The sequence below is a fragment of the Poecilia reticulata genome, linkage group LG3 (genome assembly GCF_000633615.1).
Source record: "Poecilia reticulata strain Guanapo linkage group LG3, Guppy_female_1.0+MT, whole genome shotgun sequence".
Taxonomy (NCBI): domain Eukaryota; kingdom Metazoa; phylum Chordata; class Actinopteri; order Cyprinodontiformes; family Poeciliidae; genus Poecilia; species Poecilia reticulata.
Genome location: NC_024333.1, coordinates 9,027,274 through 9,047,805, shown reverse-complemented (window position 1 = coordinate 9,047,805; position 20,532 = coordinate 9,027,274). Strand labels below are relative to the sequence as shown.

At 40.7% G+C, this 20,532-nt stretch overlaps 1 protein-coding gene across 1 annotated transcript in view; it reads left to right on the top strand.

The window, feature by feature from the left end:
* Window positions 1–13,515: 13,515 nt before the first annotated feature.
* Window positions 13,516–20,532, top strand: part of smad3a (SMAD family member 3a) — a 31,059-nt gene continuing 24,042 nt past the window's right edge. Inside the window, exon 1 of the mRNA XM_008404627.2 lies at window positions 13,516–14,346. Within this exon, the coding sequence (XP_008402849.1) occupies window positions 14,144–14,346 (203 nt within the window). The 5' untranslated portion in view covers window positions 13,516–14,143. The remainder of the gene's footprint in view (window positions 14,347–20,532) is intronic.

Sequence of the window (20,532 nt, the reverse complement as noted above, 5' to 3'; positions counted from 1 at the left end):
CCTTTCACTTCATAATTGTGTGAAATGCTTATTTTTTGTTGACCAGTCAAACAAAATAAAATAAATGAAAAACTTGAGGGGGTACTCCTATCTTTGCAAGTCTAGATGCAACACATACAGTGCTAAAATATTTGAAAGTACCTGCATTTTCTCCTTCGCTGTCATGTTTTCTAGTTTGTGTAAACTACATGGTCAGACAATGCCAAACTGTTTCCCATTCTCCAGGAATTGTTTTCTTTTTCTTTTATTTGAACTGTTTTCACACAAAAAAAATCCCAGATTAAGCCACAGCCTTCATATTTGTCTGGCAAGAGAAAAAAGGGGAAAATGTCAAGTGTTATAGTGCGGTGTGAATGACTCAACAGCAATTAGCTTGTTTTTGCTGCGTCTCAGTCATTTCTGTCTAGAGGTTTATCACATGGCAATTAGACTGGAAGAGACACTTTTTCCATGGTGATAAATTCATTTTCCCCACAAGATGCTTGACTGCAAGGAGACCTATTATGCTTCCTTGAACAAGTTAGGATAGGTCCGTGGGTTGCACAAAATATGTGCAATGCATTTTCTTTTGCACAAAATCATTCCCAGATAATATCAGTCTGCTCAGTTCTGCCCATTTTAAGCTCCTTTCATAATAATGTTTTAGTGTGTGGCTGCACAGTGGTACAGTTGATAGAGCTGTTGCCCTTCAGCAAGAAGGTTCTGGGTTCAATTCCTGGTCCGGGTCTTTCTGCATGGAGTTTGCATGTTCCTCCGGGTACTCTGGTTTCCTCCCACTGTCCAAAAACATGACTGTCAGGTTAATTGGTGTCTCCAAATTGTCCCTAGGTGTGAGTGTGACCTGTCCAGGGTGTAACCCGCCACGTTAGCTGGAGAGGCACCAGCAACCCTCCAGACCCCACTGAGGGACAAAGGTGTAAAGAAAATGGATGGATGGGTTTTAGTGCGTCTTGTCACTTTAAATCCAAACGAGCCGCTGCTGGCCACGCCCCCAAATGCGACATTTACGCTCGCACTTTACACGTGTGAAAATGGACGGACAGTTCGCCTATATATTTGACCGTACATATTCGACTCGGTGGCAGCAGTTTCTGAATGGTGAGTCAACAACAAAACACTCGTTGTTGACTTGTTTTCCAGACACCACAAAAACATTAACTTATTGGCAGAACACGCCTCTGTTGCTGTGTTTTTTTTTTTTTTAGCGCTTAGTTTGTTTCTGGAAACCCAAATGAGACCCAAATGGAAAGACGAAAACAGACAAAAAGTGATTTTTGCAAAATAGGTCTCTGTTAAGGGAAAAAAGGAAAACAGTATATCAACATTTTTTTCTGTTGCTTTTCCTGCTTAAAACTTTAAGCACGTTTCATAGGTTCCTTATATGCAACAAATACACACAGTTTAATCAAATAGAGCCTTTGACTGTGTATGCAGTCATGGGTAAACCTCAGCAACAACTTCTAAACTTTTATCTGAGTTTATCAGTTTTTCACATCATTGTGGGCTGATTGTGGTCCGCTCTGCTTTAAAATATTATTCTTTTCAGGTGTTCGTTTCTGCATAGATGCTTTCTCCACAAATGATATAAACCTAAGTTGTGCTGCCATATTACATAAAAGAGGCTTTTTCTTGGCAAATCTTTGAACAGTGCGGTCATTAACTTTGACTTTTGACATGCCAACTGAGGTCTGTAGCGTCTAAGATGAAGCTGTTTTTTCTTTTTCACTTGTTTTGTTTTTTACAGTTTCGCAGGTCATCTGTGGTCAGAAGAGAGAACACCAATTGGAGCTCAAAACCAAAGATTTTCTTTCACGACAACTTTGGCAAAGAGAAAGATTATATCGGCAGAATCAGAACCCAGGTTGAAATGTTTGAGAGTTGTGAGCAAGCTTTGTCTCTGTAGGAGACTGGACCTCATATTTTGGAGATAGTCTTGCAATTCTTCACAGATTGGCAGGCGACAATAGCTCTCTAAACATCTCAAAGCATTTCTGATTTTTTTCCATTTTGGCATTTTATTAAACAATTTTTGTTCCCTTTGCTTGACACAGACAATTGTTGATCAACCAGAATGGATTCAAAGTACTGCGGTATTAGCTTTAAAACAGATCTGTCACACATAAGAAGTGGAAGATTTCACGTTTTGCATATTTCCAGACGTTGATGGGGAAATCCATCCACATTTGCATGAAAAGCGCTTCAAAATCCAGTCGCACAGTGAAAAGACAATTGGCAAGTGAGGACAACTTCTTTCTTTGCTGTAAAAAAGACCACATGCTTGATCCCTGCGACTTTATTTGGCGACATGATTAAACAGCCCCTTGACATAAAACGTGCAGGCTATCATTAGAAAACCCCAAACTATTGGAGACATTAAACGTGGCTCTTTCATCTTTTTTCCTTTCTTCTTTTCTTTCTCTTTTTTACACACGCAGACATTATTCCTCATATCAAAGCGCTTTATTGAACTTTGGCGGCTGGCTGAGGCCACAAAGCCTCATTGTCCAACCTCATCTTTTACCAGTCTGAAGCGCAGAGCCGTTTCTCATCCCGCGCCTTTTTGTCTCTGGTGCAAGGTGTTAAAAACAAAAAGTAAAAGGGTGGAACCGAGAGGTCTCGTCCCTGTATCACAAAAGCGGCGTTTCGAGGACAGTTTGCCGAGGCGACGTGTTTGAAGTGAAAGAGCTGATTTTCCCCTCCTACATCGTTTTGTTAAGAGACAACAAAACTCTCTTGTTTTTCTGCAGCAGTAACCAGATATATATATTTTTTTTTTTTCAATTGTGTATGGCTGTTGAACAGCAGCAGCAAGGGAGAAACTGCTGGATCTGAGTTCGGCTTTGTGCTGTCAAAGTGAATTAATGGGGAGTTTGTTTTCTTTTTTCTTCTCCCTGTCAGTCGAGCTGGGACTGAGGTGAGAAAAATGTGACGGCTTGTCAGTGTGGCGATGTTGCAGGTACCAGCCTGAGCCCCGAAGGGAACATTATCACGTCTGCTGATGTTCTGAAGATAGCAGAAGATGTTGTCAGCGCAGGCCCTGCAGTGCTGCTGTCGGCCTTTACTTTTACCTTAGGACCTCCCCTCCCTCTTCCTCCCACAGCCCCTCCACTACCGCGCTCTTTGCTCTGTCATGCTTTTCGTGCTTTTTAATTCTGCTTCCCTGGAAAGTCCAGAAAACCTAGACAACCTTGACACTTTGCCAGGTTTTTAAAATAAACAACCTGCAAACCACATAAGGGGGTTTACATTACACCTAAAGAATGAAGCGATGTTGTCCATATGACAGATATTATTTCAGTTTTTTTGTGCAATTTGAAATATGAATCCTGCCTAGATCTAGGGAGATAAACACGCCTTCTGAAATGGTCTGACATAGCCCTATAATTTTTTATTTTTTTATAAAGAATTGGTACAGTTATTGACTTTACTTAAAATGTCCTGAACACGTGACACGAAGTGGTTAAAGTGAAAATAATTCTGACCGAAAGTGAGAATTTTTTGTGTTTTTCAAACTATCAGGGATTCAATTTTAGTGACCAAAAGTGACATTATTTTTTAAATCACTTAACTGAAATGTGTTTTTTATTGGCAGAAATCATTCACACTATATCTGAAACTCGTTATCTTTTCTTCAGATGGAGGTCTTAGTCTTCTGAAGAACTCAGTTTTGGTATAAAAAAAAGTGAATTCAAGCAAGCATTATCAAGATAAGTAAAACTATACCAACAAAATACAATGAACACAGAACTAAATCTGCCAGGAAACAACAGCACTGTGGACAAGGAGAGGATTTCTCTCGTCTGTAACTGCACCCACTTATTGTAAAGCGGGTGCAGTTTAACTGGTCTTTTTAACTAAAACCCATCTGAACTGCGAGTTAGTCACATATGAAAATACCCACTCATGTCTGAAGCTGAAAAAAAGTCCATACATGTCTAAAAGAAAAAGAAAAAAAGAGGTGTTGCGATAACGCTGCATACGCTTACCTAATCTAAACACCAATCTTATAACATGTTGGCGTCATGCAAGCAGAAATAACAGGGATTCAGACACAAGAAGCTGTTAGGTTAACACACCCACAGTAATCTGAACATTGGAAATTGCATTGTGGCTCAAATAAAGCATCTAACTTTTCCTTCTGCTTTACATTATTGAATAGAGAGACATGGACGGATAGATGGACAGACCAGCAGGCAGACTGTCTGGCTCCAAAGGATGGGAGGGACATACATTCAGGCCCTCTGCTGCTGCTTTACCCTTCTTTCTTCTGTAGAAACACATTATTCAGTGGAGATCGGTAACATGATAATACAAACCAACAAGGACACATACAAAAATTATACTTTGCAGAAAAATATGCGCTTACGCAGAAACTCCACCGTCACATTTGATAAATTCAGAAAGACTTGTATGAGTTATGACTTTATAAACTAAGATAATTGATTTTTCCAGCTTCTGTCTTTAAGGAAAATAAAATTATAAAGGATTTCTTGTCACTGGAGTGTCAATTTTCTTTCCTGTCAATTCCGTAGTTTTTGCTGCCCTCTTGTGGCATAGGGTGGGATTTTATTTATTCAGGTCTGGTGAGGGAGTTTGAGAAGTGTTGAGAAGTGATGAGCTACATGACAAAGCTTTCCAGATAAAAAGCTTAAGACGACATCCCGTTAACCAAAAGTGTCCAACTTAAATGAATCTGTTGTCATTAAAACAGCTTAAAGGCTTACAGAGACAAAAAATACTTGTATACAAAATCATTTTACATGCTTTACACTGCCAATTTATTTATTGTAGTGCATACAATGTGGACACATATATCAAAAATCAAATACCTCTCCTAAACGTATTTTAAGTGAAAATGTATTTTTAAAATAAAAATTTCACTGCAGTAGCAAAATCTCACTTGTTAAAAGAAATGTATTTAGTGTGGTGGGAAAATGTAGCGATAAAAAAATAATCCATTATAGTGCGAATATGTTTTTCTTCAAAAGACCCTCAGTATCTTGTTAGAGAGCTTGGCATCATGGACTCCTTGAAATATACGGTTCGAATAACAATCTGATGCCTTCTAATTACAAATAAAAAAAAGAATAAAAATTGGTCATTGTGGTGTCATAATCCGGAAGAGTGGGTAGTTTGCTTTGTATTCTGTCTTGTCTGTGCCTCGCCCTTCTCTGTGCAGAAGCTCTCCTGCATGGGTGGGGTCGTCGCCTGGGACCAGTCACACCTGAAGCTTGTTCTGTAATCCCCAGGTGGGTACTTAGGCTCACCGCTCCTCTCCTTCAGATGCCTGAAAGTATGTCACAGCCACGGTAATCAAAGTGTCTTGTTTCTGTCCCCAAGTTGACCTCGCTGTATCCAACTCTTAAAGTTCGCTCATCTGAATCTGTCACACTCGCTTGCTGCAAGAGAAATAGCTATGTCTTTGTCAAAGTATTTGCTTTCTAAAAAAATTTTAAAAGTACAATCCAGGCAGAGAAAAGTGTGCAATGCTGCAAGACTATGTCAGACGGTTCAAAACAAATGATCGTGAGAAACCAAAACGGTTTGAAGTTTAGAGAATGTGGTGAGGTATAGCACAGGATTTAGTTTTCTGTGAAACGGGATACTACTTTCCCTCTGTGGTAGCCCAGGGACATTATATGTCAAAGGGTGAATGTGAATCAGCTTTGGAACAATGAGAAATTGCATCTACCACAAGAAGGGCAATGGTCTGTGACCAACGCACAGTCTTCAATGCCGTTTTAGTGGATTTGTTGTCTCAGAAATGCAAATGACTCACTGTTGTTAGTGTTGCAGATGATGAATTGTGCAATTACCATTAAAATACCCAGATTTTCTACTTCTCAACGGTATTATTTCGAAAACCTTGAGGTCTGGCAGATGGGATCATAAGGAGATTTCAGATATGATTAAGGGAACGACTGGTAACCCAGAAGATCATGGGGATTTGTTGTGGTTTATTTCCCTCATTACAGAGAAAAAGAACTTAAATATTTTAATGCCATAATGAGCGCAGCTCCTACTCTGTTCTGCTTTACATTTTTTATGTCTTTTCCAAAAGCCCAGAGGTCTTTGTGATCATTGTGAGAGATCTTAATGCAGGTCTCTGACAAAGACTGAGGGACTGGAAGGGGCTTCAGTAGATTTTTGGTCAAGGCCAGACAATTTTTATGAGCTATGTTTGTTGTTGTTTTTTCGTGATGAGCAACATAATTGTAAGACGTTACTTTAAAACATTTTTATCTGCGGTAGATTTAGGACTAATATATCACCTAACACCATGGTTCAAGTTCTTTAAGTTTTAAGCTCACACTACACAACATGTCGGCACAATTCCTTAAAAAAATTGAAAACTTTTCTATGGAACATCAGCAATACTTTATAATATTGAGAAACTGATAAACAAGTTGGATGAATACTGTAAATGTACAGCCATTCTTTACTGGAAGATCTTCAGAAAACCATCAAGTGATGATTAGTTTAGTTAGTAGGACAGATAACAGTACATTGTTAAAGCTTCTGTTGTCAAATGTAATCTTGTCTTTAAAGGCTGTTATACTCCTTCATTAAACACAAACAAAACACATCCATGAAGGTTGCATTGAAAACATCGGAAAGCTGAATTATTCTTCAGTTGATCTACTATATAGCATATTTTCATCTAGTTTATGTTTAGTAATCACCTACTTATAGATAACATTTTATTTCTGCCAAACTCTTTTTGTTTTTTTTTTTAATACAGGTTCAACAAAACATGTGAGAACAAACTGAGTCACCACAAATCAAAACAACAAAATGCACAAATGGAAAACATTTTTTTTAACTGGTTTTAAATGTAACTTTGCAAAAGTTGTAATACAGTAATATTAACTCTAGAGGGTGCAGTCGATGTGTGTTTTGTTTAAAAGGAGCGTCTTGCCAATGAGAAAAAGGACTGGGCTGTGAGTCACCAGTGATTTTGTCAGACAAAAATAAATTTTGCATTTGGAAATGAAAGTCCAAAATTCTGACAGCTCTACATGTTTGTCGATGCCAGTTTTGCTGCATGGTGGTGGCAGTGAACCAGACTTTGAGCAACTGGTCAATCTTCCCAAGATCCTCCCAAAAGAGCGAGATGGAGAGAGGCCTCTAGTCCCTTATTCTATTTGATACACTGACACACTGATTTTACTGATGACACAGCTCATAACTCTAAGCAGTTTATTTCTTTATTTTAATAAATCATCCTAGGTTGTTTTTTTTGTTTCCTTAAATCAACATCTCTGTGGGCTTTGTTACAAGTTGTGGGTGTGTGAGACGGGAAGAAGACTGGAGAGGCACAGAACCCTAGCTGACTGAGGTCCAGTGTTTCTACAGTCACTGATTATTTGAGGAGTCGTATCCTTTCCTCATCTTAGTCAACAGTGTCAACTAAGACCGACTTTACACTGTAGTCCAATGTAAAGTCTGTTTACATTGGGCTTTACAATGAAGTCCAATGTAAACGTAGCCGACTACCAGGAAGCTTTAGAGCATTTCATGCTTCCCTCTGCTAATTGTTCTTGGTGGTTCCTACAATGGCACTGCCTGGAGAAAAGGAGGGAGCAAAGTGATCATCCAATGCCAGAGAGCGCTAGTGGATTTTTCCCAGTCAACTGGGGTCTTGTCCACATTGTAGGAGGCTCCAAAAATTGACATCGGAAAGTCTTGTTGCATTGCGTGGTTGATTTTGGGAAGCTCAGCCACAGCAATGGATTCCCTCCTGTCTTAAACTCTTGAGCCTGAGGAAATATTGCATAATACCGCACAAATGTGTTAGGCTGGCAGCAAGCAAGCAAACAAATGTAGTTGGTTTTGACCTTCAACTGCATTAACCTGGGTACAATCAAATGTTCTCTCGGTACTGTTTGATTTATCTGAGGTGTGCAGCGGTGTGGCAAATCACCTACAGTTGGACACGAAGATAAAAGGCAAGTATTTCTTTGCGAAGCTGTCTTCAGTCCCCTAAGACTCCAATGTCTCCACCACCTACTCAGTTCTATCCATCCATCCATTGTCTATGGACAATGCAGGGTTGCGAGAAGGTGGTGCTTATTTCCAGCAGTCATTGGGCAAGAGGTGAGATACACCCTGGACAGTTTGGCAGTCTATCACAGACACACACAGGACAAACAACCATGCACACACACACTTGCACTTTAGAGAGGCCACTTGACCTAATAGTCATGTTTTTTTTACTGTGTGACAAACCTGGAGTACCATGCAAACTCCATGCAGAAAACACAAGGACCTTCTTGCTGCTCCATTGTTCAGCCCCTCTAGTATGAATCATTCATTCAAATTTAAAATCAGTGCCATCAGTGTAAAGGTAGAATTGTATTGTTTTCTAAGAAGATCACATAACATGTTTTCTTTTATTTATTTCTTCAATCTATTGTGCTCTTCTCCATTAATAATAACTGCATGTCAGAAACCAAAACGATAGTCTTGGTGCAAGAGTCCTCAGATGATGCTGACTGTCATGCCTTCAACAGGGAACTCTACTCTCTCAGGGCTTGAACAGCCGTCACTTACAGTGACTAGTGACTAGTGACTCAGAGGTGGATCAGAGTGGGCTGTCAGACAAACCTGGGGTTTTCCTAATCAGTCATAGCAGGAACAAGAGGTTATCTCTGGGATTATCTTCTTGTGTGGTGAGTCAACACCTTGGAGGTGGGATAAACCAAAAGTTTTTTTTTTTTTTTCAGATGAAGAGACCAAGTTCACTTTGACCAAATAAGGGGAAAGGAAACACCTGCCTGAGCCATGAGTCATGTGTTTAGTACGATTTCAGCTCATGCTGTCTTAGGGAGAAGTGGCATCAGCAGAGTCACACATTGCTGATGAGTAACAAACACACGGCTCTGTTGTTTTGGACCATAACAGCTACTTCTTCTTCTTTTTCTTCTTCTTTTCCTTCTTCTTCAAAAGGGAAATCTCCGGGAACAAAGGCAATTTGAGCTGCCTTTTTCATTAGGTTGTTTCCTGCTTTTGCTTTGTCCTCTCTGTTTACAGTCACTTCATCCCGGTTTTAATTTTCGGGTGGGGCTGGGTGCATATGGGAGGTCGAGTCTGTTACAGGGCCAGAAAATGAACATTTACATTTGGAAATGTCCAGCCTAAACATATACAGACCATGATTAAATTCAAAGGCTGTTGTGTAAACAAATAAATAGAAATTTGAATAATAAAAATAGTTTTACTGCAGCCTCATGATCACAGTTTCTTACCAGTATCTCTGACAATATTGTTATTGCTGCTCCTACTTACAGTTTTACAGTCAAATTCAGATTGAATGAAAGTAAGTATTATAATTTTCATTTTTTTGTCCCACCAAAAACACCTGGAATTTTGATTGATTTATATTGTCTGGGATTTATGTCATAGATCCACTTAAAGTAGTGCATCATTGTATGTTGGAAGGGGGAAAAAATACACTTTGCTAACTTTTACATCAGTTTAATAATACTTGTTCTTCCAGTTCTGGTCTAGCTGATTTTCCCAATCAGTTTGACCAGTCAAAAATAATTTTTATTTTAATTTTTGAGCACTTTCTTCAGCAGTTGGCAACAACGGAGATGTGTTTTCGGCAAGTCCTAAAGCTGCATGGTTGTCTGGAGATGTGAGAGATGTTCCTCCCCTCTCAAGATTAAATCTGTTTATCTAAAGAAAGTCAATGATTCATTGGAATCTTCTTGAAAAGTTAAGTTTGTACTTGTACTATATTTATGCCTTAGGTAATATTGTGGTTGCAGTTTTTACTGTCTCAAAGCTTTGACTATAAAAAAATCTCTCCAAAAAGACTTGAACCATCATGACTAGACATTTATTACATTTTCCACCTTGAAGTGTGACATTTATCTTTAAAATGTTTCTGGATAAGCATTTTTGAGGTGATAGTTAACTCTATAACGTCTCCACTGTAAAACTAACGCATCTGTTAGGAGTAAAATTAAAAGTGCAAAACCAAAACCTCATTTGCAAATTGTGCAGTCTTAAACTAATGCTCTAAGTCACTTTTTGATTGAATTTACAAATCTGTCCTATGACCTGACTTGACATTTTTTTTGCACACTAGCAGTTTTCCAAATCTGCAAGATTGAACAGACATTTCCTCATAATTTCATTCACTCTGATAAAAACAAAAGAAAACAGAAAACACCAGTCCCTTCTGAAAAGAGAGAGAGAGAGAGAGAGAGAGAGAGAGAGAGAGAGAGAGAGAGTATAATGCTGTCACTCCACATTGCACTCCACAGTGTTATTTTAGTGTTTTCTTACGTAGCTTCTTTTGTTCAGACATGAGGATAAAACAGGAGTTCTTTCACCTGTAAAACACAACCCATACTTGTTTGAAATGACTGCAGCTCCTTTGGCGTTGACATTGGCAAATATGGAAGGGGTTTTTGTTGCTGTTGTAAAAAAAAAAAGATTTAACAACTGTCTTGCTTTGGATGCTGGTGTGGTGACTAAAATAGTTACTTCACTGCAGGATGTCCTCAAAATCTTAGCTGTGCAAGCCTTTCAGTAACATCTCTTGGAAAAGCATGCACTGGTTTTCTGTGCGCTGGCTGTGATTCAGGTCCGGCTGCATGTGTTGTGCTTCATCTCTCGCCTCCTGGGTTTCCCCCTTGACTCTCGTGAAGCAGGACAAAAGCATTGCGGAGGATTAAAAAACAGAGACGAGGATTTTTGAACATGTGCAGGATGGTGTGTAATTTTTAGCAGAGTTCCCATTCATGTGCCTTGCACTTGTGCAGGTTGCCTCTGTTGATCTAGCTGGGTGACAGGCAATTTAACTCAGAAGAAAAATTGCCGCCTTCCTGTTATTCATAGCTCAAAGAGTTGTGCAACGGCTTGAAGTTTCAAAAGGGTTGTCGCTGACGACATGAACCAAGAGCAGTTTCCTCTGCTCAAGTGGATTATCGCTAACTCTTTACCAGGAGCAATAAGAAATGTGGGGAAAATGTGTTTGGGAAAGGAATGCAAAGAAATGTAAAAGATAGATAAAGGAAGAAAAACTGTACAGACTCAAAGTGAAAGAGGAGGGGCTACATGTGCAGGAGTGTGTGTGTGTGATAGTGTGAAGGATGGTTATGATGTTGAGCCTGTAGTACACTGTGTACTCCAACATTGCTGGAGGAGCTTTCACGAGCTGTTGAGCGATTGATGGCTGTCTCAGCAAGAAAACACTGCGTCCTGTTATTTAAGCAGCTCTGTGAAAACACTTCTACATGGTGACAGAAGCAGGAGTTAAAATACACATAAACAAAAGTATGCACATAATTATCCACAGCAATCTGACGAGTTAGGAACTGGCACAGCTTGAATTTTAGAGGTTTGTACTCAAGCTGGCATCAAACCTGTCAATCAAATTTGTTCCCCCTACCCCCAATAAAATGTTTATAAGTGTTACTAATATGTTAAACTTTCTAAAACCAGTTCCGTTAAATTGATTATCCAATGTTGTTGTGTTGTTTAATCTGTTGGACCCTGTAATAAAAGATAAATTCACATTATGCTAAGCAGCTTTAACACAAATGCAGGTTATAATTTGCATTTCCAACCTGTGTAACATTTGGACCATATTAGAGATTATATTTGTGTCGATTTAAAATCTTTATTTACGTTTGCAAATATTAAATTAGTGCCAAATGCTGTGCCTGTTATTTAAAGATTTTATTGTCTGGATAGTTTTTCACAGTTCTAGTAAACTTTACATTGAAAAATTTTGATTTTCTTCATGTTTTTTAAAACAATTTAGTCAAACACCAGCCGTCTACTTTCTTATCAGTGTCATCCAAAGACCAAGAGATTCTGTTCTTTGGAATGCTTCTTTTCCACTGGGACACCAGCTGACATGACACACACACACACACAACCACTGAGTCCCCTGAGGTTCAGGGCGGCACAATGTCATTATCATCCACCGGATCGTGCGTGGTCACTGCCCATTCAGCACTGCTGACGTGCCTTTTGTGCTCTGTAATTCTTCTCACTGCTGCCCCCTCCCACCACTAGAATCCCCCTTAAACTCTGTCCTACCACCCAAACACCAACCCACCCACCCGGCCATCCCTACTACAGCACATATGTAATCCCTTCCCCCAGCCCCGCACCCCTACATCCGCCCTGCCTCGCTCCGCACTTCTCCAAAACAAACCAGCTGTCCTGGCCGGTCGGGTCCCCCTGGGGCGTAAACAGGTGTCGAGAGGGCTGCGGGGCCTTAGCATGTATAACACATGGCAGCACGCTCCACAGTCCTTCTCCTCCAACCTGCTGACACACCACTGACCCCAGAGAGACTGAGTTTTACAGCTGGAGACTAGACTGTTTGTATGGATGAGGGTCTGATGATAAATTCAAACTATTCGTGGCACAGAAGCCGTCGAGTGAAAACAAATGTGTTCTGTGTTGCATGTAAAATGTTGGGACATAAACCTTGGGATTCATTGTGAAAATACTGCTAGGTTACCGAAATAGATGAAAGGAGAGGCGTCTGTCCTGGTGGCCCTGAAATATTTTTAGCACAAACTACACTCTGTGTGCAGTGGGGAAGGGGTGACTGCTGGACACAAGCGCATACCAAAGCCGCAGACCTGTGCTGCTTTCTTGGTTAACCTGGAAGGTTTAACCGGTTATCTGACGAACATTTGCACCCTTTGTGAGTCTGCCGCGTTTCATTAGCCTCAAAGAGGTGCCAACGGAGAGTGAGCTGCACTATCACAACGTCTTTTACATCTCTTTCAAAAGCTCGCTAATACGATTCCTCCTACATTTGCAGCAAAGACTAGCTTTTTGAAGGCTGGCGAACTAAAGCACCGTCCCACTACTATCACTCTCTCTCTCTCTGCATGGTGAGCCCATTACTGCTGCGCTCTATTGTACATCTGGCACTTGACTTCTTGACACCGCGTCTGCATGAGTGCATGCAGGAGGAGCAGGAGGAGGAGGGGGTGTACTTATGCACATGAGAGCGTGTGTGTGTGTGTGTTTCTGTAATTTAGAGGCTGAACCGAACTATAAACTAAATTGGCACCTTGTCGAGGCAGAAGAGTCTCTGTTTGTACACCCGACAAGCCGAGGCAAGTTAGCGTGTCATCTTCTGCCTTGTGTGCAATGACTTCTATCAACTTGCATCTGTGCTGCTTTTCACACACATGGAGACAAACAATCAGGGAAATAAAAATTCTTGGAAAGTTCTGTGCTCAGGTGTGTGTTTATAAAATAAACACAGTTAATTGGGTGTATTATAATGCAACACCAACAGTGTGAATGTCTAAATTCTGGTTTTAGACTTCTGGCCCTCATTTCGCCTATTGTCTCGAAAACGAAAACCGGCATCCAAGAGAACTGTGTGTCCACGCTTTTTGGAGCAATAAAATAAACACCTTACTCAGTGTTATATAAGTGATTCAGTCTAGCTGTGAGTGATTGTGACCGCATATTTAGTCAGCCACATGGACGTTCATCAGCATGAGAAGAAAAGGCAAGGATTGTGCAACATCAGCACAGCCCATTTGGCCAGCTGCTGCTCAGACTGGGCTACCACAGGTCTGCAGTGTGCAGTCTGAAGTCTGAATGGAGAGTCTCAGCAGCAGCTCCCGCATTTGCATTTGATGCAGACTTCAGTCAAGCGACCACAACACCCGCGGAGGCTTCTGAACTTCACAAAACTTTGCCGTCAGCAGATTTAAATTCCCAGAGACGAGGTAGTGTTGGCAATACAGCTTTCATTTTTGATACACGAGTTGCAGATGTAGTTTAGATGAGCTTTCAGTTCGTATTTGTTCCAGAAGCGCAGTGTAGAGCGAGTCCAGACGGACTACTTTTTCTGGCGGAGTAGCAGTAAGTCCAGGGCGCAACAGACTACCGGTGCACAGTCGGCTGTTTAGCTCGATACAGGGCGAAGGAGTGTGCTGCAGCCGGGGAGTTTTAACTTAGAGATGCTCTACAGCTTCGCTTCATAAAGTAAAACTGCTTTTCTTTTTTTTTTTTTTTTTTWYTTTTTTTTTYTTGCTAAACAACGCATTAAACCTTCGCCGTTTGGAGCGTTGTAGGGCCAGGTGGTTTTGGTCCAAACCGGCGGACTTCCCGACACTGGAGTGACTTGACTGAACTCTGAAAGATGTCAATTTTGCCTTTCACTCCCCCCATCGTCAAAAGACTTCTGGGCTGGAAGAAGGGAGAGCAGAACGGCCAGGAGGAGAAATGGTGCGAGAAAGCGGTTAAAAGTCTTGTGAAGAAGCTGAAGAAGACGGGGCAGCTGGACGAGTTGGAGAAAGCCATCACCACGCAGAATATCAACACGAAATGCATCACCATACCGAGGTAAGAGGGGGAGTCAAGGAGATGGGGTTGTGGGGATGTTGACCGTAAAGTTAGCAAGTCGGCTTTCAACATTTAATAACAGGTTCGTTACAGAAAATGAAGGCTTTTCTCTTCAGTCTAAGCGAACTATTCCACTTTGAACGTCACTTCTTGTGAGAGAAGTTGACCTCTCCAGCTCCTTTCTCGATTCGATATTTCAAACTCTTGCTACCTCTGCGTTTAATAAACATCAACATGGAGGCTGCAGAGGAGCTAACAGTGCTCTGTGTTTGCAGATCAGAGCCTAAATATCCTGCTTGTGGGCTCTTTGGGTATCAGTGTAATGCAATCATATGCACAGTGTATCTTCATTAAACTGAAACTGATCCCAGTTTTACTTTATGACATGAATCGTGTTGCCCAAACACGTTTTTGGTGTGTGCATAACCGGCCAATAGGACACATGCAATGCAAAAGCACTGATGTAGTCCAAGTTATATAACTTGGCCTTAATCTGGGACGCTTTCTAGCGTTGCTAGTGCGTAGGCGAGTCTGTGGAGATGGTTTTATCTTCTCTCCTTTCAGCGTCTCCCTGCAGCTATTTGTCTGTCAATACATCATTTATAATAAATAATAGGTGAAGTCAAATTACTGCTGCTGGTGGTTCAGTGACAGGTTATAAATCCCCTACTCCAAAGGCTGCCACAGCCATATATTATTGCTCAGAGTTATGCAAATCATGACACATTATCTCCTAGAAGCATGGCAAAATGTACAAATAATATACAGTTTTCATAATCAGACTGTTTTAGTTTAGTTACATGGGCCACACGGATTGGAGTAAATGCTTTTTTTTTTTTTTTTTGCAATTACAATGTAAGTTGTAATAACAAACATAAGTCAGCAGTTTTTTTTTTTTTTTTGCTATAATCACCGCTGCAGACAGTGCACAGCCTCACAAACACTCCAATTAAAACTTCCCCATTAATTTACTTCACCAATTATGTTAAGTACTGCGACTGAGCAAACAGTACACAATAATCATTGTGTTCAGTGGTGTTTTTTTCCTGGAGCAGAGCGTGCCCAAGTAAATCAACTATTCCTACTATAATATTAGTGTTTTGGGTTTGCAGATATCATCAATTAATTTATTGTGACTGCTGCAGGATGACAAATTATTAGGATGCATTCAGTATATTACCAACAGTGCAATGTTGCTCACCTGTAGTTGCAATTGGATGAGCAACAACAAGTGATGAATTCTAATAATAATAATAATAATAATAATAATAATAAAAATAAAAGTTGAAGGTCGCACCAGATGAGTTAAAAGGAAATTGCAAATTGAGGCCAAAGCATAAGTCTTATTCATTTCAGCTTCCATTTTGTTCACAGTGTTGAAAAAAGCAGAGCTTCTTTCAAGCTCAAGACGGCCTAATGCCAGAAAACGTTACTCTACATTAAATAAGTTTTGCTAAAACAGCCCCCCGTAAAGTTTGGAATAACTGTTTCATTTTGTATGACACCAAACGCACAAAAGGGATCTATAGATGAAGGCCGAGAAGCGCACTAGCGCTGCGCAGAAAGTTACAGAAAGGCATGACCAGGCCTTTCTCTGTAATAACGCTGTGTTTACAGGCTGAGCAAATTTAGAGACTTTCACCGCCCTTTCAAGCTGAATGAAGCCCGTAAAGACGCTTCTAAAAGCATCCTACGGTACAGGTTTTACCGCATTGCTTATGCTTACGAAGGGAGTATTAAACAGTTAGAAAAGACTTATACAAAACACATTTTATATTTTTTCTTTAAAATGAGACACCCATAAACACAAAATAACCATATATCTTGTGTATTAATGTAATCTCAAACTTTGTTTCAAGCAGTGTTGAACTGCAGCTAATTAAAACGAGAAAGTCAAGCTTTGACTCTAAACTACATCTTCTCAAGGATTTGTGTTTCTTTTTAGGTCTCCTTGTAATTATTTTAATTATTGTAAAAAAAATTTAAAAATTCCAAACCTTAGCTCGGGTCTATAAAATCTGGTTTGCCTGGGTGGGCCGCTCCTTCAGGTTTAATAGCATACTGTGTCAGATGAAATCCGAAGCCCTAATAGGGCACTCCTACATTCTCGGCCACCACAAGTGTGCATATCACAGCTACCAGCAGCCCGTGCCAGCATCCTCAGCTAAGCCTACCCAAAAAGTTAAACAACGTCCGCTATGGTCCAGGTTTCATGTTTCCCATTGCTAATGCGGAGAGGAAGAGGCAGAGTGCATTAAGATGACCTCAGACCAGAGCCGACTGTCACTTTGGGCCAACAGGGTCCCTGGAGAACTGCTGTTTCTATTAATTCCCCAAGCTGTGGCATGCTGACAGCAGCTGCCTGCGTGTTCAGGCCTGTCCGCGGGGAGGTCAGCTCCTATATCTCTGACACATGAACTTTGTGTCGAGGCCGATGCGCTTTGTGATGGTTTCTCGGTGATGCTGAGTGCGGAAGTAAGCCGGCGCTGCGTATCGATTGGGTCAATAAGCTGTATCAGGTGGTGGAACAGCAGAGCACGTCTTGTATCACATATCACAGGGAAGCGAAACATTTAAAGGAACAAGATGCGGAATACGACAGAAGATGTCTCGCTGGTTTAGTCGTTTTCTGTCACACTCACCAAACGGTGATTTGTTTTAACTTTAACTTTTGACGTAATGACTCGTCTGTCTTCAACCAGCAACTGGAGTATCAATGTGGGTGGTTATTATGGTCAATGAGGGTAGTTTATGGGAAAATACATGGGCATATCGCAATAAGCAATAAACCAGTTAATAAAATTTCCATTTGCATAATTTATTGTGTTTCTCTTTTCTCTTGTTTTCTGCCAAAGACTGTGTAACCAAAGTTTTCAATCTGGTGCTTTGGTCACAGCTAGGACAGTTTTGTTTACATAGACTTCATAATTCATTTTATTTGTTGATTCTGTTGTTTTATTTATTTTGCATATTTAAAATGTTGTCAAATGTTCATTAGAATTTAAAGTATCGAGCTTTGAGAATGTGTTCTTGCATTATTATGCCATTATCATTATATTACTTTAAAATGGTCTCAAAACAACAATATTGCCACTTACCACAATGACGTCTGGGATAATTTATCACCCAGATAATTTGTTACAGTGACAGGCCTATTAATAGGTTTACATAAGGGATAAGGCACTCATGGTATCTCAGTGGTTTACTCTTACTTTCATTTAAAGCTGGAACACGGTGCTTCAGACTTTGACTGAATCTTGCACAGGGGAGCTTCTTTTCTTGCTTTTTACATTATTTGAGTCTTGACAGCGAGCATTTTTACTTTTTTAAGACATCATAGGAAAGAAAGTGAAACCCAAAGCTCTTAACAAGTTTGAGTCTTACTCATTGGGGATGGGGTAATGTTGGCATTGTGGCGCTTCCTACTCTCCCTCCCGCTTTACTCTGTTTCTCCTCTTGATTTCTCCTTTCCTCTGAGTTGAAAACATGTATGAGTAACAAAAATAAGTTTGTAAAATGTGTCAGTCCGTGGTAATCTGCTTTATCACGATTTAGGATTAAATGTGACTAATGTCTTCCTCCTGCTGTTCATTAGCTAAAGCACTGATTCACAAACACAAGTTACACAAGCTGCTGAGTATTTGTAAATCGGAAGCAGATGGAAAATTGACCCAAACTTTGTTGGACTAGTCAGCAGCTGGTTGATGTTGATCCCGTACCTGCTTTTATAAATCTAAACGTGTTTGCTTCTTTTAGCTCTGGTTTTGATTTTTGTCTAAGTTTAAACTTGGAAGATGAGAATCGTTTAGCCTTAAGGAAGTCATTTTTTCTCTCCAAACCAAACCACAGTGTTTTCCTAACTTTGGCTGGGGAGTTATTGTAGTTTTGACTTCTCACCTTTTCATAACCCTCGTGGTGTTACTTTTGGGCTGAAACCTGTCTAAACATCACCACTGTGAAATTACCGCTTTAGAGCAGTCAAACATTTGAATTCATCATACAGTCAAACAGCATCATCATATACTGATTGGGTCTTACTGCCTAACACGGATGTTTAAGGTTTTCTTTGAGGTCCTTTTTAGAAAATGTTAAAACTCATTTAAGTTTGATTTGCTTCAATAGCAAACATTTACTAGTAACAAAAATGTGCTGCAAAGTTGTGCTGGAAATGAAAGATTTCAATAAGGCAGAGCTATTATTTTGGTTGAATTTAACCGTGAAGGGAAACAAATCCAACATGTCTAAATTCAACTATTTAGAATGGCAGAGATGGACTTAAAATTTATCTAATTTATTATTTTTTGCTACAAATGTATTTCTGCTTACAGGTAGAAAACAAACAAACAAGGGCTGGATGTTTTTGGGTGAATTCAGACATTTATATTCAGGTGTGTTGGGTTTAGAAATGGCCAGATAGGAGCACTGACGACTTGGACACCTCCCTCAATAAGTAATTCAGTGTTACTTTTAGAAGGCGTGCAATAATTTCATTTACTGAGTATGTCACATAACCAACAGAGGAAATAAAATGTTACTTAAGCCAAACTATACTGTTAATCTAATCATTTTTACAATACATCATAGTTTTGTCATATTTCTTTCCCCTGATAACAATAAGTGATGGAATAATTGCTCATCCATATTAACTATTCCACCTGACTCCTGTCACTGGTTCAACATTCATCATAACAATACATTATCCTATAAGGTTATAAAGTTAAAATAGATATCTAGAAAGTTTGAAGTTTGCAGAAACTCTGATTACAAAACACAGATCAGTCTCACAGGTGAAGTGGTTCTTTCTAAATTGTTTCACCCTGGTACTAAATTGTTAATGGGGTGGACAGTTTTGAGATCTAGCAGCAGCTTATTACAGCAGGACTGGTGTTTTAATCATTTTAAAGAAAGTTGTCCTTTTTCAAGTAGCCTGTGGGAGCAGATTCCTTACTTCTGCCTGGCTGAACTTAGTTTGGGTTTAGCCCCTCAGGCTTCGCTGAGCATTTGTTGTGTTTGTATATATTTATCCTGGCAACAAGTGTGTGCAGTCTGATTCACATGGCTGCATGTCAGGACAGGAGGGAGATGAAGGGGGTGAAGACTAGAAAGAGTAAAGGAGTAAAACTGATGAAGATGACCAGAGAAGTGAGAGACTTTTTCCATAAACAGGGTGTCTGTGCGCCATTAAAAAGTCTTAAATACATATAACTAAAATTGAAACCCTAAAATTGTCTTAAATTTATATTTGAAAAAAAAATGCAATTTGGCCTTGAATAAGTTATCCATCCATCCATCCATTTTCTTCCGCTTAYCCGGGGTCGGGTCGCGGGGGCAGCAGCTTCAGAAGGGAGGCCCAGACTTCCTTCTCCCCACCACTTCTTCCAGCTCCTCCGGAGGAATCCCAAGGCGTTCCCAGGCCAGCCGAGAGACATAGTCCCTCCGGCGTGTCCTGGGTCTGCCCCGAGGCCTCCTCCCAGTGGGATGTGCCCGTAACACCTCACCAGGGAGGCGTTCAGGAGGCATCCTGACCAGATGCCCGACCCACCTCAACTGGCTCCTCTCGACGTGGAGGAGCAGCGGCTCTACTCTGAGTCCCTCCCGGATGACCGAGCTTCTCACCCTATCTCTAAGGGAGAGCCCAGCCACCCTGTGGAGGAATCCCATTTCGGCCGCTTGTACCCGTGATCTCGTTCTTTCAGTCATGACCCAAAGCTCATGACCATAGATGAGGATGGGAACGTAGATCGACCGGTAAATCGAGAGCTTCGCTTTTTGGCTCAGCTCTCTCTTCACCACAACGGACCGGTACAACGCCTGCTTCACGGCAGACGCTGCCCCAATCCGCCTGTCGATCTTCCGCTCCCTTCTTCCCTCATTTGTGAACAAGATCCCCAGATACTTAAATTCCTCCACTTGAAGCAGGACAACCCCCCTGACCCGGAGAAGGCACTTTACCCTTTTCCGGCTCAAGACCATGGCCTCGGATTTGGAGGCACTGAGCCTCATCCCGGCCGCTTGGCTGCGAACTGCTCCAGTGAGAGCTGCAGATCACGTTCCGATGAAGCCAACAGGACCACATCCGCAAAAAGCAGAGATGCGATCCTAAGGCCACCAAAACGGATCCCCTCAACACCTCGGCTGCGCCTAGAAATTCTGTCCATAAAAGTAATGAACAGAATCGGTGACAAA